Source organism: Phyllobates terribilis, unplaced genomic scaffold (assembly GCF_046119375.1).
Source record: "Phyllobates terribilis strain yellow unplaced genomic scaffold, ASM4611937v1 Scaffold_10__3_contigs__length_209671492, whole genome shotgun sequence".
NCBI classification, from domain to species: domain Eukaryota; kingdom Metazoa; phylum Chordata; class Amphibia; order Anura; family Dendrobatidae; genus Phyllobates; species Phyllobates terribilis.
Genome location: NW_027362770.1, coordinates 181,546,463 through 181,570,807, shown reverse-complemented (window position 1 = coordinate 181,570,807; position 24,345 = coordinate 181,546,463). Strand labels below are relative to the sequence as shown.

Sequence of the window (24,345 nt, the reverse complement as noted above, 5' to 3'; positions counted from 1 at the left end):
ATGTGTACTTCGACTCTACTGAAGTCCCAAGAGGAGTACCAGACAAGTTCAAAGCCGGAGATCAAGTAGCAGAGGGACTTGAATTGCTAATCCCCATCGTTACAGAAAATAAAAATGTGGACTGGATAAATGATATCTACTATGACCAACTGTTGGATGCCAACTCTGTCCAGCACATGAATGTGGCACCCGTATAGTGTCCTTGCTTGTGGCTTGTGTGTGAGTGTCCATACGATGGTGTGACAGACAGACTGATCTGGAGAATCCGGTGAAGCAGTCTAGGAAGGCCGGCTTCTTCTATTAGGGGAGTAAAACGTATCTGGGGGAGTCTGTAGGAGGTCACTCCGGCTGGAACATCCACCCACTGCCACAAGAGAAGGGAATTGTGATAGCAGGAGTTATATTTTATCTATCTTAACTCTATTGTGGATATTCTACATGTATTCTCTCCTGCTTTCCAAGATGGAGTTTGAGCCAGGATATGTGTGTGAGATAAAGAGTCTTAGGAATGTCTTTGTCTAATGGACTTAGAGAAAGCATAGTGTAAGGTGGCTAATGGTTGCGTAGTGGATGGGAGGTATGTATCACAGAGATGGCTGGTTTCTGTGATGTAACCCGGAGTATTTTCTCGAGTGCACGCCTGCACTAAGAGGACTAATTGGTGCACCTGGGAGCCAGGGTACGGGATGCCAGGAGAGAATGGGCGGGTCGAGCAACACACATACCTCACCTCTGGGTGTGGTTAACAGCCTATAAAATCGAGGCTGTTGTTTGGCACATGGTCTGTATGCTTGAAGGGAGAAGGCTCCTGTGTATGGTTTCCCTCCAGACCAAGCCAGGACACCGGATGCTACACCAGCCTGTGTTACCACAGCGCTGGCCATCCAGAGACTTTGATAGAAGGACTGTTATCTTTGTTTTGCCTGCACTAAAGCCTGTTTTGTTTGCATTTTCCTTTTGAACAGTTTATGAAGCAAACATTACTGACATTTAAAGGAACATGCCTCCTGTTTGCCTCAAACCGCACCTGACTGAGTACCATCAGTACAATTGGTGTTAGACGTGCGGCAGCGTTCCCAGCAGAGACGTGTTATTGCTACAGGAAGGACTACATGTCCTGGGTCAAGTCTGTCACAAGCTAGCAAGCATCGTCAGACAAAATGGAGGACCTGCTGAAGCACCTGGTCCAGTCGCAGCAGCAGCAGCAGGAGACCAACAGGCTGTTGTTACAGCATTTCCAGCAGCATCAGCAGGAACAACGTCAGCAGATGCAGCTTCTGGCAGCCGTCATCCAGAGCAAGACGAGCGCCCCAACCCCAAGTCCGGCTGATAACACCCACGTCCGGAAGGAGGTACGAAAATGGGCTTTGCAGAAAATGACCCCGGGGGATGACGTTGAGGTCTTCCTGACCGTGTTTGAAAGGGTCGCCGAGAGGGAGAAACTTCCGCCAGAGCAGTGAGCAGAGGTACTGGCACCATACTTGACGGGAGAGCCCCAGAAGGCGTAATATGATTTAGCTTTGCAGGACGCCAATGAGTATGGCAAGCTAAAAACTGAGATTCTCGCACGCTTTGGGGTGACAATGTCTGTCAAGGCGCAGCGGGTTCATCGCTGGGCATATCACCGGGACAAACTACCTCACTCCCAAATTTTTGACCTGTTGCACCTGGTCCAGAAGTGGCTGCAGCCAGAGTCCTCTACGCCTGCGCAGAGAGCAGGTGGTGATGGACCGATTTGTGCACTCCCTACCGAGGCCCATACAGACTTGGGTTACCCAGGGTGATCCCCAGAATGCAGATGAACTGATAGGACTGGTCGAGAGATACCAGGGGGTTGAAGGTTCTTTCGGAAGGCAGCCCACCCCATACTGGGGGTCCCAGCAGGGGACGGAGGCCCAAAACGGGGTGGGACGTCCAAGGTCCAAAGGGGCGGGGGAAGTGGTGCCCAAGGTCTCTACGGGTGATGTTGTTTGCTGGAGGTGCCACGGCCCAGGACATCTAGCCACCTGTTGTACCTTGCCCTCCGAGCCGATGGACTGCAGCATAGGACGCCGTTGTTCATACTATGCATATACGGCCTGCAGTGTGAACTGTCCACCCAGTGAGGGGCCACAAGAGTGTCCCGTGAAGGTGAACGGGCGGCAGGTAACGGCACTGCTAGACTCTGGGAGTCTGATGACGCTTGTGAGGGTTACCCTTCCTCTCCAATTGATCCCGGGGAAAAAGTCGGCATACCGTGCATTCATGGTGATGCTAAGGACTACCCTATGGCCAGAGTGAATATTGAAATGGCCCATGGTACTGAGTCCCACGAGGTTGGCGTCATTCAGGACTTGTTGCACCTATTATTTTGAGATCTGTGGGGGAAGGGTTCCGGGTTCAGATAGGAAACCAGTTAACCCTGATGAGGTAGCACCACACCGAGAGTCAGACAGGTTTCCCTATTGTGTCCTTGTAGGGGATGAGGAGGTGGTGTCCCCTGAGTCTGATATCCCAGAGTTAGGGGTGACCAGTGAGAATTTTGGGTCTGCCCAACATAGGGACCTAACTCTGAAGGAAGCCTTTAATAATGTCACCGTCATAAATGGGGTTGCACAGGAACCGGGGGCTGACACAAGGTTTCCCTATTTTATGGTGAATGGGGAGTTGTTGTACCGGGTCACGAAAGTGAGGGAAGAGATGGTGGAACAGTTAATAGTGACGGGTCCCTATAGACGGAAGGTGTTGGACATGGCCCATTCGCATATCTTGGGGTGACATCTAGGGGTGGAAAAAACACAGGAACGGATTATGCAAAGGTTCTATTGGCCTGTGTGTCACCGGGAAATACTAAAGTATTGCAGGTCCTGCCCTACGTGTCAGCTAACTGCCCCCACCTCTCACTTTTGAAGTCCCCTTGTGCCATTGCCCATTATTGAAGTGCCGTTCGAGAGAGCTACCATGGACTTGGTCGGTCCCCTGGTTAAATCTGCTCGTGGGCATCAATATATCTTAGTCACCCTGGACTATGCCACACGTTATCCGGAAGCAATTCCTGAGAAATTCCTCCACAAAGAGTTTAGCCCGCGAATTGGTCCACGGTTTCTCCCGAACAGGTTTACCAAAGGAGAACCTGACCGACCAGAGAACACCTTTTATGAGTAAGGTGATGGGGGAGTTATGCAAGGTCCTGCAAATCTCCCAACTGAGAACTTCAGTGTACCATCCTCAGACAGATGGCCTTAATAAAAACCACCATGGTTTTAATAAACCATCTTATTAAAGATGGTTTATTAAAGCGCTAAATTGTATGCTGAGGAAGGCCATAGTAAAGGATGGTAGAGACTGGGACTGTCTCTTACCGTATCTGTTATTCTCCATCCGAGAGGTTCCACTTTCATCTACGACGTTCTCGCCATTTGAACTTCTCTATGGCCGACATCCGCAAGGTCTCCTGGATATAACCACGTCAACCTCATCAAGCCGTGGCAAGACAGGAAGGTTGTGGACGTTGGAAGAGTCACAATAGCGGAAACGCTAACGAAGGCCCAGAAATAGAGTCGGGAGTAACTGCAGAAGAATCGGGATCTGTTCTCGGAATTGCCGGGCAGCACAAGGGTCATAGAATATATATATGAGTGACCGATGATGTTATAAAGAGAGATCTACCCTGATGCTCAATGTATCAGTGTGGCTCTTCTGTGCACGTATTTGGATTTTACATTTTAATTTGGAACAGGCACAAAGTCTCAGAATGTCCCAAATTATGTGGTGACGACAGATGAAAAAAAATTCAAAACTGTGTAGAACATTAGAAGCCTGTATACAGATTCCCCTGTGAGTCCATACTATAATAATGCTTCACCAGGCACGTACGGTGATATTCTCCCATAGAAGCTTTGCTAGATTACGGCATGCGGTGGAGCACAGCATGATTGTTCTTCTGTTGGATTTTGAAGAATGAATGCAAGACCAAGAATGATCCACCATGTCCTCTATTTACTTCAGTGACAACTGATGGCCGTGTATATCCATGTCATAAATGTCAGAGACATTCCCCTTCACAGTGAACATATCACCATTTTTACTACATATGTTTTGTATGGCCACATCTGTAACTGTAATATTAAAAGCTGAAAAGGAAAACATCAAAATGGCAGAATTCCTGTTATTTGGTTGCTTCATGTCCTAAAAAAATACAATTAAAAGTAATCAAAACTTCTCATGGATTTCAGCAAGATATCAATAAAAACTAAAGCTCTGCACAGAAAAAGCTCTCACACAGGTTCATTCATATAAAAATGTGATCTGAGTTTTATCCAGCAGACACTAGATGGCGCTGTGGTTCCTGGTGACGCCACCGCTCCTGCAGCCTCTAGTCATTAATAGCAGCACTCAGCATTTCTGGGTGTGGTGGTGCGCGCCTGTAATCCCAGCTACTTGGGAGGCTGAGGCTGGTGGATCGCTTGAGTCCAGGAGTTCTGCGCTGCCCTGTGCTATGTCAATCGGGTGTCCGCACTAAGTTCAGCATCAATATGGTGACTCTGGGGGAGCTCGGAGCTACCAGGTTGCCCTAATGAGGGGTGAACCGGCCCAGGTCGGAAACGGAGCAGGTCAAAACCCCCGTGCCGATCAGTAGTGGGACCGCGCCTGTGAATAGCCAGTGTAGAGCAGCCTGGACAACACAGCGTGACACAGACTTTTTATACAAATAGCAAATAAGAATTTTATATCGGAAGATCATTATTAACCCTTAGTCACATCTGGAAAAATATTATTAGATTGCTGGTTTGAAGGTGAAAATAATTAACTATGCAAAATATTACAATTTATATATTTATATATACATCCGTGTATTTGTACTTTCTCACTATTTCCCCAGATTCTGCTTTTCTGTCTCCTGATCTCTCTGTGACACTGAGCGCTACTGACACCTACTGGCAGAACTAAGAAAATGCTTCCATCTGTTGTGCAGTACTGGGTGTTACCAGCAGAGGCCGCTCCAGCTCTAAACCTTTAGGAGAGAACATGAATCACTGATAGGCTATGTGCCCACGATGCAGAAATGAAGCAGAAAATTTCTGCAGCATTTCTGCATCTACCTGGCAGAAAAAAACGCATGCATGCGTTTTTCCTGCAGAATACATGCGGATCCACATGCGGGTTCACTTGCGTTTCCGCATGCAGATTGACAAGCACTTTCCAGGCGATAGCATCACTTGGAAAGTGCTTGACAACTAGGTCACACTGTATAAATCCATGCAAACGGCATGGATTTATACAATGTGAACCGTAAAAATTAAAACAAATAAAGCGATACTCACCCCCGAGGCCCCGGCGTGGCTGCAGCGCTGCTTCCTGTCTGGTTCCTGGCTGCCGGCATATCGCGAGACAGAGCGGTGAAGGGCCTGCGGTCACATGACTGTGACGTCACCGCAGGTCCTTCAGCGCTGCTGGCATTCAGAGAGAAGCCTCCGGACAGGTGAGTATAAACTTTATTTGTTATTTTATTCTTTTTTTACAGGTACAATGGTACCCAGGTCTGGATGAGAGTCTCCTCTCCTCCAGAACTGGGTACCATCCGCACATAGAGACGCACAGAAGCCGCTTGTAAAAATGTACAGTCGCGGTTTCTGTGCGTCTCAATGCAAGTCAATGGCGGGAGTTCCGCTGCGCTTCCGCAAAATTAAATGACATGCTGCGGATTTTTGTACGCAGCATAAACGCTGTGGAAAAATCCGCAGCATGTGCATAGAACATGCGGAATCCCCTTGGGGACCATGGGGTGCGGATTACCTAGCGTTTTACAAGCGTTTCCGCTGCAGAAATTCCGCAGCATAAACGCTTGAAAAACGCTACGTGGGCACCCAGCCATACTCAGCAATTCCCGTTATAATAAGGTTACGGTGAAGCCGTCATCAGAGAATGATCTTTGTGTTTTTTTTGTTTCATGTTTTTTTCCATATAACAATCTGTATTAAAAATAAAAAGTAATATTACTATTATTATTATTAATGTTTAGCGCACTATTAATTCCATGGTCTGTACATGAGAAGGGGTTACATACAGGATGCAAATATTAAACACGGTGCACAAACTAACAATGACAGACTGGCACAGAAAGGAGAGGGCCCTGCCCTTGCGGGCTTACAGTATACAGCAGACTTGGGCAAAGTGCGGCCCGCGGGCCACATTCGGCCCTCTGGCTGTTCCAGTCCGGCCCGTGGACCAAGACTGCCAAGGGGCTGATAACAGTGGCCCACGGGCCGCACTATGCCCTTCCCAGCTCACACACATGCCGTCACTGCCCGCCGTCACTGCCCGCCCACACGCCGTCACCGCTGTCTCAATCCGCGGTCTCAATCCGCTGTGAATGCATTGGTGGAGGAGGGGCCGCTACCTCGCTCTTCCATCAATCAGCATTAGAAACAGCTGACGCGATGGCGTCAGCCTGTGCACTGCGGAGAGTCAGTGCTTCTCAGACAGGAGCGCCAGGGGAACAGGGAGTGAGGTAAGTATATGCTGGACATAGGGGGGGCTTTAATGATGGACACAGGGGGGGCACTCTCATGCTGGACGAAGGGGGGGCTTTAATGCTGGACACAGGGGGGGTACTCTCAGGCTGAACACAGGGGGGCTCTCATGCTGGACACAGGGAGGCTCTCATGCTGGACACAGGGGGGGGCTCTCATGCTGGACACAGAGGGGCTCTCTCATGCTGGACACAGAGGGGCTCTCATGCTGGACACAGGGGGGCTGTCATGCTGGACACTGGGGAGGGCTGTCATGCTGGACACAGGGGGGGCTGTCATGCTGGACACAGGGGGGCTGTCATGCTGGACACAGGGGGGGCTGTCATGCTGGACACTGGGGAGGGCTGTCATGCTGGACACAGGGGTGCTCTCATACTGGAAACTGGGGGGCTTTAATGCTGGACACTAAGGAGGGCTGTCATACTGGAAACTAGGGAGGGCTGTCATGCTGGACACTGGGGAGGGCTGTCATGCTGGACACTGGGGAGGCTCTTGGGCTCTCATACTGGACATGAGGGGGCTGTGTGAGGCTCATGCTGGACATGAGGGGGCTGTGTGGGGCTCATGCTGGACATGAGGGGGCTGTGTGGGGCTCATGCTGGACATGGGGGGGCTGTGTGGGGCTCATGCTGGACACGGGAGGGATGTGTGGGGCTCATGCTGGACATGGGGGGGCTGTGTGGGGCTCATGCTGGACACAGTGGGGCTGTGTGGGGATCATGCAGGACACGGGTTGGCTGTGTGGGGCTCATGCTGGACACGGGAGGGATGTGTGGGGCTCATGCTGGACATGGGGGGGCTGTGTGGGGCTCATGCTGGACACAGTGGGGCTGTGTGGGACTCATAATGGACATGGGGGGCTGTGTAGGGCTCATGCTGTATATAGAGAGGCTGTGTGGGGGCTCAAGCTGTATATAGGGGGATGTCAGCACACTTAATTCTGCTCAATATTAAGTTACACAATTCATATTTATGTAATCATTAATAATAATAATTAGAATTAATATGTTAATATTAATATTGAGCAGAATTAATTTCAGCCTATTGGTTCGGCCCTCCCCAACAGTCACAGTCTCTCATGTGGCCCCTCGGGAAAATTAATTGCCCACCCCTGGTATACAGGATAATGGGGAAGGAGACAGTCGGGTAGGGGGTTGCGGTAGCTCCGGTGGTGGTGAGGTGGCAGCCGGGCCGCCTTCAGGTCATTATTGCACTTACTGCTGTATGGGGTTCGGTGAACAGCAGTAAAGAGGAGGGGCCCCCCTCTTGTGTTTCTACTCACCGGGCCCTGGGGTATCGCGTGCTGGCGTGTCGCCGTATATCTCGGCGCAGGGAGTTTCTGCGTTGGAGCTCTCACGGCTGAATGGCCGTGCAGCTCTGAAGAGAGTCCCTCCGCCTCTTCTGTGAAGCGCTGGAGTCGGCGCGTACACGATGGCGTCATCACATACCTGCCGGCATCAAGCACCAGGATGCCAGTCTGGAAGCGGAGCTGCAGGGATCGTATGAGAGGTAAGTATGAAAACTTGTTTTTAAATAGAATTAACTAAATGATCTTGGACTGGGCAGAGCATATGATGAACTGGGACTGGGGAGTGGGCAGAGCATATGATGAACTGGGACTGGGGAGTGGGCAGAGCATATGATAAACTGGGACTGGGGAGTGGGCAGAACATATGACGAACTGGGACTGGGGAGTGGGCAGAGCATATGATGAACTGGGACTGGGGAGTGGGCAGAGCATATGATGAACTGGGACTGGGGGGTGGGCAGAACATATGATGAACTGGGACTGGGGAGTGGGCAGAGCATATGATGAACTGGGACTGGGGAGTAGGCAGAGCATATGATGAACTGGGACTGGGGAGTAGGCAGAGCATATGATGAACTGGGACTGGGGGGTGGGCAGAGCATATGATGAACTGGGACTGGGGAGTGGGCAGAGCATATGATGAACTGGGACTGGGGAGTGGGCAGAGCATATGATGAACTGGGACTGGGGAGTGGGCAGAGCATATGATGAACTGGGACTGGGGAGTGGGCAGAGCATATGATGAACTGGGACTGGGGAGTGGGCAGAGCATATGATGAACTGGGACTGGGGAGTGGGCAGAGCATATGATGAACTGGGACTGGGGAGTGGGCAGAGCATATGATGAACTGGGACTGGGGAGTGGGCAGAGCATATGATGAACTGGGACTGGGGAGTGGGCAGAGCATATGATGAACTGGGACTGGGGGGTGGGCAGAGCATATGATGAACTGGGACTGGGGGGTGGGCAGAGCATATGATGAACTGGGACTGGGGAGTGGGCAGAGCATATGATGAACTGGGACTGGGGAGTGGGCAGAGCATATAATGAACTGGGACTGGGGAGTGGGCAGAGCATATAATGAACTGGGACTGGGGAGTGGGCAGAGCATATGATGAACTGGGACTGGGGAGTGGGCAGAGCATATGATGAACTGGGACTGGGGAGTCGGGAGAGCATATGATGAACTGGGACTGGGGAGTGGGCAGAGCATATGATGGACTGGGACTGGGGAGTGGGCAGAGCATATGATGAACTGGGACTGGGGAGTGGGCAGACCAGATGAACTGGGAATGGGGAGTGGGCAGAGCAGATGATGAACTGGGACTGGGGACTGGGCAGAGCAGATGATGAACTGTGACTGGGGGATGGGCAGAGCATATGATGAACTGGGACTGGGGAGTGGGCAGAGCATATAATGAACTGGGACTGGGGAGTGGGCAGAGCATATGATGAACTGGGACTGGGGAGTGGGCAGAGCATATGATGAACTGGGACTGGGGAGTGGGCAGAGCATATGATGAACTGGGACTGGGGAGTGGGCAGAGCATATGATGAACTGGGACTGGGGAGTGGGCAGAGCATATGATGAACTGGGACTGGGGAGTGGGCAGAGCATATGATGAACTGGGACTGGGGAGTCGGGAGAGCATATGATGAACTGGGACTGGGGAGTAGGCAGAGCATATGATGGACTGGGACTGGGGAGTGGGCAGAGCATATAATGAACTGGGACTGGGGAGTGGGCAGACCAGATGATGAACTGGGAATGGGGAGTGGGCAGAGCAGATGATGAACTGGGACTGGGGAGTGGGCAGAGCATATGATGAACTGGGACTGGGGAGTGGGCAGAGCATATAATGAACTGGGACTGGGGAGTGGGCAGAGCAGATGATGAACTGGGACTGGGGACTGGGCAGAGCAGATGATGAACTGTGACTGGGGGATGGGCAGAGCATATGATGAACTGGGACTGGGGAGTGGGCAGAGCATATAATGAACTAGGACTGTGGAGTGGGCAGAGCATATGACGAACTGAGACTGGGGGGTGGGCAGAGCATATGATAAACTGGGACTGGGGAGTGGGCAGAGCATATGATGAACATGGACTGGGGAGTGGGCAGAGCATATGATAAACTGGGACTGGGGAGTCGGCAGAGCATATGATGAACTGGGACTGGGGAGTGGGCAGAGCATATGATAAACTGGGACTGGGGAGTGGGCAGAGTATATGATGGACTGGGGGGTGGGCAAAGCATATGATGAACTGGGACTGGGGAGTGGGCAGAGCATATGATGAACTGGGACTGGGCAGAGCATATGATAATCTGGGACTGGGGGGTGGGCAGAGCATATGATAAACTGTGACTGGGGAGTGGGCAGAGCATATGATAAACTGGGACTGGGGAGTCGGCAGAGCATATGATGAACTGAGACTGGGGAGTGGGCAGAGCATATGATAAACTGGGACTGGGGAGTGGGCAGAGCATATGATGAACTGTGACTGGGGAGTGGGCAGAGTATATGATGGACTGGGGGGTGGGCAAAGCATATGATGAACTGGGACTGGGGAGTGGGCAGAGCATATGATGAACTGGGACTGGGCAGAGCATATGATAATCTGGGACTGGGGGGTGGGCAGAGCATATGATAAACTGTGACTGGGGAGTGGGCAGAGCATATGATAAACTGGGACTGGGGAGTGGGCAGAGCATATGATAAACTGGGACTGGGGAGTGGGCAGAGCATATGATGAACTGGGACTAGGGGGTGGGCAGCGCATATGACGAACTGGGACTGGGGAGTAGGCAGAGCACATGATGAAGTGTGAGTGGGGGGTGGGGAGAGTACTTGAAAATGATGATTTAGGAGTGGGGGGAGCACATGAAGAATAGGGGTGGGGAGAGCAACTGATGAATTGGCTGTGGGGAGAGCAAATTAATTGGGAGTGGGGATAGTGAGAGCAAATAATGAATTGGGATGGGTTAAAGTAAATGATGATGCAGTGGGAGTGGGAGAGAGTGAGGACATGACAAAATGAATTATAATAGGACCTGGCCAGAAGAGTCTACCTTGTCCTGGTGGCGGCTTAAAAAATCTTTTGGCCAAAACAAAAGTTGCTGGTTATGTGATACTAGATGGTGGCCCGATTCTAACGCATCGGGTATTCTAGAATATGTATGGGGCCGACCGGGCGCAATCAGCAGAGCGGTGTTTAAATTTGGCGCCAATATCGCTGATTGGTCGCGGTCGGCGGCCGCGAGCAATCAGCAGAGCGTTGATTAAATTTGGCGCCAATCTCTGATTGGTCGCGGTCGGCCGGAGGCCGCGACCAATCAGCCGAGCGTTGTTTAAATATTTTGCGCCAAAATCGCTGATTGGTCGCGGCCGGCGGCCTCGACCAATCAGCAGAGCGGTGTTTAAATTTGGCGCTAATCAGCAGAGCGGTGTTTAAATTTGGCGCCAACCTCTGATTGGTCGCGGTCGGCCGGAGGCCGCGACCAATCAGCCGAGCGTTGTTTAAATATTTTGCGCCAAAATCGCTGATTGGTCGAGCCGGCGGCCGCGACCAATCAGCAGAGCGTTGTTTAAATTCTGCGCCAATATCGCCGACCGCGACCAATCAGCAGATTGTTGTTTAAATTTGGTGCCAATCAGCAGAGCGTTGTTTAAATTTGGCGCCAATCAGCAGAGTGGCGTTTAAATTTGCCGCCCATATCGCTGATTGGTCGCGTCCGGGGGATGCGACCAATCAGCGTCGTATTAGCGAGGACCGGGGAGCGGCGCTGCCTGAGCGGGTACAATCGCTGTGAGCAGCTGGGAGATGAGCGGCTGCTCGCAGCAGAAGCATCCCGACCGGCGGCGCCGCTCCCCGGTCCTCCGTTCACACTTGCCGTCGGGAGATCAGCGGTCCTAGCCGCTGATCTCCCGACGTTAGCCGCATGGAGGTCAGTGGCGCCGCCGGTCGGGGTAGTTTTTCTGCTAGCGCCGCTCATCTCCCGGCTGCATCGCCGCTGACCTCGGTCCGGCAGATGAGCCGCTAACGGCCGCCATCTTTTTTCTGAAATCCTGCGTCGCTGATTGGCCGCGGCCAGACCAATGAGCGACGCGGGATTTCCTGGACAGACAGACAGACAGACGGGATAAGACAATTATATATATAGACTAGATGGTGGCCCGATTCGAACGCATCGGGTATTCTAGAATAGGTATGCGGCCGACGGGGCGCAATTAGCAGAGCGGCGTTTAAATTTGGCGCCCAAATCGCTGATTGGTCGCGTTAGGCAACCGCGACCAATCAGCAAAGCGGTGTTTAAATTTGGCGGCAATATCGGTGATTGGTCGCGGGCGGCGGCCGCGACCAATCTGCGAACCATGTTAGTGAGGACTGGAGAGCGTGTTTAAATTTGGCACCAAAATCGCAGATTAGTCGCGACCAACCAGCAGAGCGGTGTTTAAATTTGGCGCCAATACTGCTGATTGGTCGCGGCCGCCGACCGCGACCAATCAGCAGAGCGATACAGAGCGGGGTTTAAATTTGGCACCAAAATCGCTGATTGGTCGCCGGCCGCGATCAATCAGCAGAGCGGTGTTTAAATTTGGCGCCAAAATCGCTGATTGGTCGCGGCCGGCGGCCTCGACCAATCAGTGATTTTGGCGCAAAATTTAAACAACGCTCTGCTGATTGGTCGCGGCCGTCAGACGCGACTAATAGGCGACTTTGGGGCCAAATTTAAACCCCGCTCTGCATCGATCTGCTGATTGGTCGCGGCCGCCATCCTCGACCAATCAGCGAGAGTGGCGCCAAATTTAAACAACGCTCTGCTGATTGGTCGAGGCTGGCGACCACGACCAATCAGCAGATCGATGCAGAGCGGGGTTTAAATTTGGCCCCAAAGTCGCCTATTAGTCGCGTCTGACGGCCGCGACCAATCAGCAGAGCGTTGTTTAAATTTGGCGACAATACTGCTGATTGGTCGAGGCCGGCGACCGCGACCAATCAGCAGAGCGATGCAGAGCGGGGTTTAAATTTGGCGCCAAAATCGCTGATTGGTCGCCGGCCGCGACCAATCAGCAGAGCGTTGTTTAAATTTTGCGCCAATACTGCTGATTGATCTCGGCCAGCGACCGCGATCAAACAGCAGAGCGTTGTTTAAATTTGGCGCCAATCTCGCTGATTGGACGCGTCTGGCGTCCGCGACCAATTAGCACAGCAGTGTTTAAATGTGGCGGCAAGATCGGTGATTGGTCGCGGCCGCCATTTAAATGTGGCGCCCAAATCGGTGATTGGTCGCGGGCAGCGGCCGCGACCAATCAGCAGAGCGGTGTTTAACTTTAGCGCCAAGATCACTGATTGGTCGCGTGCGGAAAGCGCGACCAATCAGCGAATTGTATTGGTGAGGAGCGGGGAGCGGAATCGTATTAGTGAGGACCGGGGAGCGCCGCTGCCTGTGCGGCTACTTCCGCTGCGAGAACCCGGGACATGAGCGACTGCTCGCAGCAGAAATATCCCGACCCGCAGCGCCGCTCCCCGGTCTTCCCTTCACACCCTAGCCGCTGATCTCCCCACAGTATCCGCATGGTGTTACAAAGGTCCGGACATTTGTGTTAAAAATCGCTGATTGGTCGCTGGCGCTGCCCGCGACCAATCACCGATTTGGGCGCCAAATTTAAATATCGGCCGCGACCAATCACCGATCTTGGCGCCACATTTAAACATCGCTGTACTGATTGGTCGCGGCCGCTATTTAAATGTGGCGCCAAAATCGGTGATAAGTCGCGGGCACCGCCAGCGACCAATCAGCGATTTTTAACACAAATGTCCGGATCTTTGTAACACCATGCGGATACTGTGCGGCTAGGGTGTGAAGGGAGGACCGGGGAGCGGCGCTGCGGGTCGGGATACTTCTGCTGCGAGCAGTCGCTCATCTCCAGGCTTCACGCAGTGGAAGTATCCGCACAGGCAGCGGCGCTCCCCGGTCCTCACTAATACGATTCCGCTCCCCGCTCCTCACCAATACGATTCGCTGATTGGTCGCGCTCTCCGCACGCGACCAATCAGTGATCTTGGCGCTAAAGTTAAACACCGCTCTGCTGATTGGTCGCGGCCGCTGCCCGCGACCAATCACCGATTTGGGCGCCACATTTAAATAGTGGCCGCGACCAATGAGTACAGCGGTGTTTAAATGTGGAGCCAAGATCGGTGATTGGTCGCGGCCGATATTTAAATTTGGCGCCCAAATCGGTGATTGGTCGCTGGCACCGCCAGCGACCAATCAGCGATTTTTAACACAAATGTCCGGATTTTTGTAACACCATGCGGATACTGTGGGGACATCAGCGGCTAGGGTGTGAAGGGAGGACCGGGGAGCGGCGCTGCGGGTCGGGATACTTCTGCTGCGAGCACCCGCTCATGTCCCGGGTTCTCGCAGCGGAAGTATCCGCACAGGCAGCGCCGCTGACATCCATGCCGCAAGGGTGTGAAGGGAGGACCGGGGAGCGGCGCTGACATCCAATTGGTCACGGCCGCTATTTAAATGTGCCGCACAAATCGGTGATTGGTCGCGGTCTTGGCCCGCGACCAATCACTGATCTGGCGGCTAAAGTTAACCACTACTGTGCTGATTGGTCGCGGCCGATATTTAAATTTGGCACCCAAATCGGTGATTGGTCGCGGGCAGCGTCCGCGACCAATCAGCACAGCGGTATTTAACTTTTGCGCTAAGATCAGTGATTGGTCGGGTCCGAAGACCGCGACCAATCATCGAATTGTCTTGGTGAGGACCGGGGAGCGGCGCTGCCTGTGCGGCTACTTCCGCTGCGAGAACCCGGGACATGAGCGGGCGATCGCAGCCGAAGTATCCCGACCCGCAGCGCCGCTCCCCGGTCCTCCCTTCCGCATGGATGTCAGCAACGCCGGCGGTCCTTCCGCTGCTACCGGCCGGGACATGAGCGCCTTGCGCCGCTCATCTCCCGGCTGCATCTCCGTCCCGCAGATGGGTCCGGCGGTCGGGGTCCTTCTGCTGGTACCGGCCGGGAGATGAGCGCCTCGCGGCGCTCATCTCCCGGCTGCAACGCCGCTGAGCTCCGTCCCGCAGATGAGCCGCTAAAGGCCGCCATCTTTTTTCTGAAATCCCGCGGCGCTGATTGGCCGCTGCCGGACCAATGAGCGACGCGGGATTTCCTGGACAGACAGAGAGACAGACAGACGGGATAAGACAATTATATAGTAGACTAGATGGTGGCCCGATTCTAATGCATCGGGTATTCTAGAATATGCATGCGGCCGACCGGGAGCAACTAAGCAGCGAAGCAGTGTTTAAATGGGTTGTGCACTACTTTAAATTAACTTCACAATGTATCCCCTCGGTGCCCCTAATGAATTTTGTCATTACGTCATGTTGTCAATCCTGCTTGTGACTCGCCCCCTGGGCCGTGGGGTACCCGGAACCGGGCCTTCTTGTGTATGGTGCTGATGGGGGTAGTAGTGGCAACCCGATCCCGTGGCTCAGGGTGGTCAGACCAAATGGCAGCAGTCTATTTATAGGGTTTTGAATGTCCGACTACGCCACCCGTGGATTGCGGTCAGGGATGTCCGCCGCTGCAAGGCAGACCGCTGAGGCTGGTGTTGGTGCGCAGCAGAGGGATAGGACAACTCCCCACGGGAAGAGTATAGCCTCAGGGCAGTGTAATAGGATGCTGGGGGTGATGGTGCAGGCGCAGCATAAATAACACAGAGTCCAATGATGCAGTCCAGGGTTTTACTCACAGTTGTTATCCATGTAATTTCTGTCAGCAATGACTGCCGAAGCCGTGCTGCGTCCACCAGGTGAGGGGCTCGGTCAACCCCCAGGCAATTCAGGAGTATGGCACAGGACCCCCTTCTGTCCTTTCTCTGGCCTCTCGTGCCCCACCAGTGACCAAACTTCTGTCCAGCTGTCGCGGATCTTTGCGGGCAAACGTTGGCCCCCGTTTCCCGCTATCCTATATGGTGCCTTCCTAGCAGGTTTGGCGGGGGGTCGCACCAATAGATGATCATGACCTCCGGTTCTTGGCTGAGGGATAATTTACCTCCACCAACTTGGGAATCCGGTACCCTTCCACAGCCTGACCCTTCACCCGATATAATGCGGGTTTGCAACGGTTGCTGTCCGTTCTGCTCTCTCTTAGGGTCCCTTCTGCCTTCTTGTTTCTGGAGCCTTTCCTCTTTCCTTCGTTCTCCTTCTTCTCTTCTCCTCTCTGGACCCGGCCTTCTCTCTAGGCCTGCCTCATGGAGCTGAGTTCAGAGCGAGCCTGTCAGCTCCCTCTCCCTCTTTTCTCCTTCTGAACTGAACTGCTCTGCCTCCTAAGATGGCCCCCACCTTTTATCTGCTTCTCTGTGTCTGAGCTCAGGTGACCTGCACCCAATGAGCTCCTTCCTATGCTCCAGAAACCGTCCCCTCCTGCTCCTACATCACTGGGTTCTCTCCCCCCTCCCCACTCCAGCCAGGGACATGGTCAGTTGTGCCTGCATATATATAAATGGGAGCACCGTCGAGCTGTCCCCCGGAAATGGGGTGAGTGTGTGTATGCAGCTAACTGAGCCCTGGTCCATACTCCATCCTTACCTGGGAGTGGAATATCACACCTCTGGTTGAGGTGCAATACCACTGTAGCAACCGAACCCTCGGGGCGCTACACTTGTGACAACATCGCTGACGACGCACAGCCAGCATGTAATTCCCCCGGCTGCAGCCGGCTCTTGCTTCCACTTACATCACGACTATTTGCGGCTGCAGCCAGGGGTCTGCTGTTCCGCGTACCACAGTGAATGATGGGCTGTGGCCGGGCTTATCCTCCATCGTGTCACACCGAGCATCCACCGCGCGCTCTGTCAATGTATGCTTGTTCGGTGAATGCCTGTTGTGACGGGATGTGGGATAACCCCGGCCACAGCCCATCACTCACCGTGGAACGCGAAACAGGAGACTCCTTGGCTGCAGGTGCAAATAGTCGTGACATAAGCGGAAGCAAGAGCCAGCTTCAGGCGGGGGTACATGCTGCCTGTGCGCGGTCAACCGAGTATAAGCCGAGGCCCATAATTTTTCAACAAAAAAAAGGGACAATTTATTGACTTGAGGATAAGCCTAGGGTGGGAAATGCAGCACCTACTGTTAAATGCTGGTATGTATGGCTTCCTCATTCTGTAATTGTGGTTTGTATGGCTCCGTCATTCCCCTAATCCTGGTTTATATGGCTGACTTATCTTGGATTGTACGCCTTCCTCATCTTAGCTTGTATGGCCCCCTTATCCTGGTTTTGTATGACCTTCTCATTCCCCCATCTCTACAGCACAGTTCAAAAACTAAACCCTAATCCTCCCCTTGTTTCCTTTCTCTGCTCCAGCGCTGTCTGTCCTGTTTTCAGCAGCTCCTCGCAGGATGTGAGGCACAGCACGCGCTCTCAGATACTGCTGTGATTAGCTGCTGTCTGTAGATTCGCTGCTTTCCACGCCGGGACTAAGTGCGTGGAGAGGCACAAATCTGCATTCACTTTAGTAGCAGATGCTGCAGATGTCGCTATGAAGATTTAAGAATGATACAATGAATACACAGAATTTTCTGTGTAAAATAATACTTTGTTATTAAATACTAGATGGTGACCCGATTCTAACGCATCGGGTATTCTAGAATATGTATGCGGCCGACCGGGCGCAATCAGCAGAACGTTGTTTAAATTTGCCGCCAAAATCGCTGATTGGTCGCGGCTGGCAAACACGACCAAGCAGCAAAACGTTGTTTAAATTTGGCGGCAATATGGGTGATTGGTCGCGGGTGGCGGCCGCGACCAATCAGCGAACTGTGTTAGTGAGGACCGGAGAGCGTGTTTAAATTTGGCGATAGAATCGCTGATTAGTCGCGACCGCGACCAATCAGCAAAACGGTGTATAAATTTGGCGCCAATATCGCTGATTGGTCGCGGCCAGCGACCGGGACCAATCAGCAGAGTGTTGTTTAAATTTGGCGCCAATAATGCTGATTGGTCGCGGCCAGCGACCGGGACCAATCGGCAGAGCGGCGTTTAAATTTGGCGCCAATGTCGCTGATTGGTCGCGGCTGGCGTCCGCGACCAATCAGCAGAGCCATGTTTAAATTTGGGGCCAATCTCGCTGATTGGTCGCGTCTGGCGTCCGCGACCAATCAGCAGAGCCATGTTTAAATTTGGTGCCAATCTCGCTGATTGGTCGTGGCTGGCGTCCGCGACCAATCAGCACAGCAGTGTTTAAATGTGGCGTCAACATCGGTGATTGGTCGCGGCCGCTATTTAAATGTGGCGCCCAAATTGGTGATTGGTCGTGCACAGCGGTGTTTAAATTTTGCGCCAAGACCACTGATTGGTCGGGTGCGGAGACCGCGACCAATCAGCGAATCGTATTGGTGAGGACCGGGGAGCGGAATCGTATTGGTGAGGACTGGGGAGCGGCGCTGCCTGTGCGGCTACTTCCGCTGCGAGGAGCCGGGACATGAGCGGGCGCTCACAGCAGAAGTATCCCGACCTGCAGCGCCGCTCCCCGATCCTCCCTTGACACCCTACCTGCTGATCTCCCGACAGTAGCCGCATGGTGTTACTAAGGTCCGGACATTTGTGTTCAAAATCGCTGATTGGTCGCGGGCGCTGCCCGTGACCAATCACCGATTTGGGTGCCACATTTAAATATCGGCCGCGACCAATCACCGATTTGGGCGCCACATTTAAATAGCGTCCGCGACCAATCAGCACAGCGGTGTTTAAATGTCTCTGCGAGATCGGTGATCGGTCGCGCCCGCTATTTAAATGTGGCGCCTAAATCGGTGATTGGTCGCGGGCAGCGTCCGCGACCAATCAGCACAGCAGTGTTTAAATGTGGCGCCCAAATCGGTGATTGGTCGCGGGCAGCGCCCGCGACCAATCAGCACAGCGGTGATTAACTTTTGCAGCAAGATCAGAGATTGGTCGCGGACGAAGACCGCGACCAATCAGCGATTTGTGCGCCACATTTAAATAGCGGCCGCGACCAATCACCGATCTTGCATAGACATTTAAACACCGCTGTGCTGATTGGTCGCGGACGCTATTTAAATGTGGCGCCCAAATCGGTGATTGGTCGCGGGCAGCGCCCGCGACCAATCAGCACAGCGGTGATTAACTTTTGCAGCAAGATCAGAGATTGGTCGCGGACGAAGACCGCGACCAATCAGCGATTTGTGCGCCACATTTAAATAGCGGCCGCGACCAATCACCGATCTTGCATAGACATTTAAACACCGCTGTGCTGATTGGTCGCGGACGCTATTTAAATGTGGCGCCCAAATCGGTGATTGGTCGCGGGCAGCGCCCGCGACCAATCAGCACAGCGGTGATTAACTTTTGCAGCAAGATCAGAGATTGGTCGCGGACGAAGACCGCGACCAATCAGCGATTTGTGCGCCACATTTAAATAGCGGCCGCGACCAATCACCGATCTTGCATAGACATTTAAACACCGCTGTGCTGATTGGTCGCGGACGCTATTTAAATGTGGCGCCCAAATCGGTGATTGGTCGCGGGCAGCGGCCGCGACCTATCAGCACAGCGGTGTTTAACTTTTAGGCCAAGATCAGTGATTGGTCGCGGCGAGAGATCGCGACCAATCAGAGAATCGTATTGGTGTGCTACTTCCGCTGCGAGAACCCGGGACATGAGCGGGCGCTCGCAGCAGAAGTATCCCGACCCGCAGCGCCGCTCCCCGGTCCTCCTTTGACACCCTAGCCGCATTGATGTCAGCACCGCTGCCTGTGTGGCTACTTCCGCTGCGAGAACCCGGGACATGAGCGGGCGCTCGCAGCTCAAGTATCCCGACCCGCAGCGCCGCTCCCCGGTCCTCCCTTCACACCCTAGTCGCATGGAGGTCAGCGGCGCCGGCGGTCGGGAGATGAGCTCCTCGCGCCGGTCATCTCCCGGCTGCATCGCCGCTGAGCTCCGTCCCGCAGATGAGCCGCTAAAGGCCGCCATCTTTTTTCTGAAATCCCGCGACGCTGATTGACCGCTGCCGAACCAATGAGCGACGCGGGATTTCCTGGACAGACAGACAGACAGAAAGACAGACAGAAAGACAGACAGACGGGATAAGACTATTATATATATAGATTATTGCTTGTAGAACTTAATACAACTGAACAAAATTATTAAACAGATGATCGAAATATATAAACTATTCCATGAATATCTATCAATATTTTTAATAAAATCATCAGACAAAAGAAGTACGACCCTAGAATATATTTCTAAACAATATCAACCTAAAATATTTTGGCCGGCAAACACGACCAAGCAGCAAAACGTTGTTTAAATTTGGCGGCAATATGGGTGATTGGTCGCGGGTGGCGGCCGCGACCAATCAGCGAACTGTGTTAGTGAGGACCGGAGAGCGTGTTTAAATTTGGCGATAGAATCGCTGATTAGTCGCGACCGCGACCAATCAGCAAAACGGTGTTTAAATTTGGCGCCAATATCGCTGATTGGTCGTGGCCAGCGACCGCGACCAATTAGCAAAGCTGTGTTTAAATTTGGCGCCAATAATGCTGATTGGTCGCGGCCAGCGACCGGGACCAATCGGCTGAGCGGCGTTTAAATTTGGCGCCAATGTCGCTGATTGGTCGCGGCTGGCGTCCGCGACCAATCAGCAGAGCCATGTTTAAATTTGGGGCCAATCTCGCTGATTGGTCGCGTCTGGCGTCCGCGACCAATCAGCAGAGCCATGTTTAAATTTGGGGCCAATCTCGCTGATTGGTCGCGGCTGGCGTCCGCGACCAATCAGCAGAGCGTTGTTTAAATTTGGCGCCAATCTCGCTGATTGGTCGCGGCTGGCGTCCGCGACCAATCAGCACAGCAGTGTTTAAATGTGGCGTCAACATCGGTGATTGGTCGCGGCCGCTATTTAAATGTGGCGCCCAAATAGGTGATTGGTCGTGCACAGCGGTGTTTAAATTTTGCGCCAAGATCACTGATTGGTCGGGTGCGGAGACCGCGACCAATCAGCGAATCGTATTGGTGAGGACCGGGGAGCGGAATCGTATTGGTGAGGACTGGGGAGCGGCGCTGCCTGTGCGGCTACTTCCGCTGCGAGGAGCCGGGACATGAGCGGGCGCTCGCAGCAGAAGTATCACGACCGGCAGCGCCGCTCCCCGATCCTCCCTTGACACCCTACCTGCTGATCTCCCGACAGTAGCCGCATGGTGTTACTAAGGTCCGGACATTTGTGTTCAAAATCGCTGATTGGTCGCGGGCGCTGCCCGCGACCAATCACCGATTTGGGCGCCACATTTAAATATCGGCCGCGACCAATCACCGATTTGGGCGCCACATTTAAATAGCGTCCGCGACCAATCAGCACAGCGGTGTTTAAATGTCTCTGCGAGATCGGTGATTGGTCGCGCCCGCTATTTAAATGTGGCGCCTAAATCGGTGATTGGTCGCGGGCAGCGTCCACGACCAATCAGCACAGCAGTGTTTAAATGTGGCACCCAAATCGGTGATTGGTCGCGGGCAGCGTCCGCGACCAATCAGCACAGCGGTGTTTAACTTTTGCAGCAAGATCAGTGATTGGTCGCGGACGAAGACCGCGACCAATCAGCGATTTGTGCGCCACATTTAAATAGCGGCCGCGACCAATCACCGATCTTGCATAGACATTTAAACACCGCTGTGCTGATTGGTCACGACACTGCCCGCGACCAATCACCTATTTGGGCGCCACATTTAAACACTGCTGTGCTGATGGGCAGCATCCGCGACCAATCAGCACAGCAGTGTTTAAATGTGGCGCCCAAATCGGTGATTGGTCACGGGCAGCGTCCGCGACCAGCGACCAATCACCGATTTGGGCGCCACATTTAAATAGCGGCCGCGACCAATAACCGATCTTGCAGACACATTTAAACACCGCTGTGCTGATTGGTCGCGGACGCTATTTAAATGTGGCGCCCAAATCGGTGATTGGTCGCGGGCAGCGGCCGCGACCAATCAGCACAGCGGTGTTTAACTTTTAGGCCAAGATCAGTGATTGGTCGCGGCGAGAGATCGCGACCAATCAGAGAATCGTATTGGTGTGCTACTTCCGCTGCGAGAACCCGGGACATGAGCGGGCGCTCGCAGCAGAAGTATCCCGACCCGCAGCGCCGCTCCCCGGTCCTCCCTTGACACCCTAGCCGCATTGATGTCAGCGCCGCTGCCTGTGCGGCTACTTCCGCTGCGAGAACCCGGGACATGAGCGGGCGCTCGCAGCAGAAGTATCCCGACCCGCAGCGCCGCTCCCCGGTCCTCCCTTGACACCCTAGCCGCATGGATGTCAGTGGCGCTGCCTGTGCGGCTACTTCCGCTGCGAGAACCCGGTACATGAGCGGGCGCTCGCAGCTCAAGTATCCCGACCCGCAGCGCCGCTCCCCGGTCCTCCCTTCACACCCTAGTCGCATGGAGGTCAGCGGCGCCGGCGGTCGGGAGATGAGCTCCTCGCGCCGGTCATCTCCCGGCTGCATCGCCGTTGAGCTCCGTCCCGCAGATGAGCCGCTAAAGGCCGCCATCTTTTTTCTGAAATCCCGCGACGCTGATTGGCCGCTGCCGAACCAATGAGGGACGCGGGATTTACTGGACAGACAGACAGAAAGACAGACAGAAAGACATACAGACGGGATAAGACTATTATATATATAGATTATTGCTTGTAGAACTTAATACAACTGAACAAAATTATTAAACAGATGATCGAAATATATAAACTATTCCATGAATATCTAACTATATTTTTAATAAAATCATCGGACAAAAGAAGTACGACCCTAGATTATATTTCTAAACAATATCAACCTAAAATATTTTGGCCGGCAAACACGACCAAGCAGCAAAACGTTGTTTAAATTTGGCGGCAATATGGGTGATTGGTCGCAGGTGGCGGCCGCGACCAATCAGCGAACTGTGTTAGTGAGGACCGGAGAGCGTGTTTAAATTTAGCGATAGAATTGCTGATTAGTCGCAACCGCGACCAATCAGCAAAACGGTGTTTAAATTTGGCGCCAATATCGCTGATTGGTCGTGGCCGGCGACCATGACCAATTAGCAAAGCGGTGTTTAAATTTGGCGCCAATAATGCTGATTGGTCGCGGTCGCTGGTCGCGACCAATCAGCAGAACGTTGTTTAAAATTGGCGCCAATAATGCTGATTGGTCGCAGTCGCTGGCCGCGACCAATCAGCAGAGCGTTGTTTGAATTTGGCGCCAATCTCGCTGATTGGTTGCGGCTGGCGGCCGCGACCAATCAGCAGAGTGTTGTTTAAATTTGGCGCCAATAGTGCTGATTGGTCGCGGCCAGCGACCGGGACCAATCGGCAGAGCGGCGTTTAAATTTGGCGCCAATGTCGCTGATTGGTCGCGGCTGGCGTCCGCGACCAATCAGCAGAGCCATGTTTAAATTTGGCGCCAATCTCACTGATTGGTCGCAGCTGGCGTCCGCGACCAATCAGCAGAGCGTTGTTTAAATTTGGCGCCAATCTCGCTGATTGGTCGCATCTGGCGTCCGCGACCAATCAGCACAGCAGTGTTTAAATGTGGCGTCAACATCGGTGATTGGTCGCGGGCAGCGGCCGCGACCAATCAGCACAGCGGTGTTTAAATTTTGCGCCAAGATCACTGATTGGTCTCCAAGCATCTTCTGGAGCACTGACATATCTTGAGTCAACAAAACGTGATGATTCATCGTGATTGACTGTTTTCTGTTGTGTATCGAAGTTAGCTTTGTCATGCCCCTTGTAGATGTACTTGAAAAGATATTTAACACTTTTTATGAAGCACAGATTTCAACGTTGATGTGACAGTTGTAGCGTTTTAATAAGTACGGGTTGTATGGAACTATCCATGAGTTATTTATAATCTTTTTGTTGTGTACAATGTTATCAATCAGTTGTCGCCGGTAGGATGGATAGCCGTCCAAATCTTTAACAGTGTGCTGTTTCAACTGCTTTGGAAACCCTTTTGTACACTTTCCGTTTTCCATGCATGGACTTTTTGGATTTGCTACACCGCATGGGCCATGAACCAAATTACAGATTACAATATTATACAATTCAGGATACTTTTCTTGGTTAGGAATTTCAGCCCACACTATGTTGTCAATTTCGGCCTCCGTGCGAAACTTGGAATCCGCGTCTAAAATAATTAGTATATGAGCATGTGGGAGACTTCATTTCTGAATCTCTATGACGTGTACCATTGCTACGACTGTTCCAAAACGCCCATTTTTGATGTCTTTAAAAAGGCTGCTGAGTTTTAGTCGAAATACGCGTGCAACTAAGTCCGGTTTGTTTTCAACTTGCTGCCAGGGTTGTAGATTTTCGGTAATTTCCGGCCATTTAGGATTGCAGGTCATTGTTAAAAAAAATGTCAGGTCTTCCATACTTTGTTACTATTGCCATTGCATCTTGATAACGCTGTTACATGTTGCGGGGGCTACATTCAAACGACGACGGGAGAATTACT

General features: G+C 52.8%; 1 protein-coding gene across 1 annotated transcript in view; it reads left to right on the top strand.

Annotated features, from left to right (window-relative positions):
* LOC141164081 (histone H2B 1.1-like) overlaps nt 1-24,345 on the top strand; it is a 40,226-nt gene that overhangs the window by 5,684 nt on the left and 10,197 nt on the right. Inside the window, exon 2 of the mRNA XM_073649237.1 lies at nt 7,845-8,021. Coding sequence (XP_073505338.1) covers nt 7,845-8,021 — 177 coding nt within the window. The remainder of the gene's footprint in view (nt 1-7,844; nt 8,022-24,345) is intronic.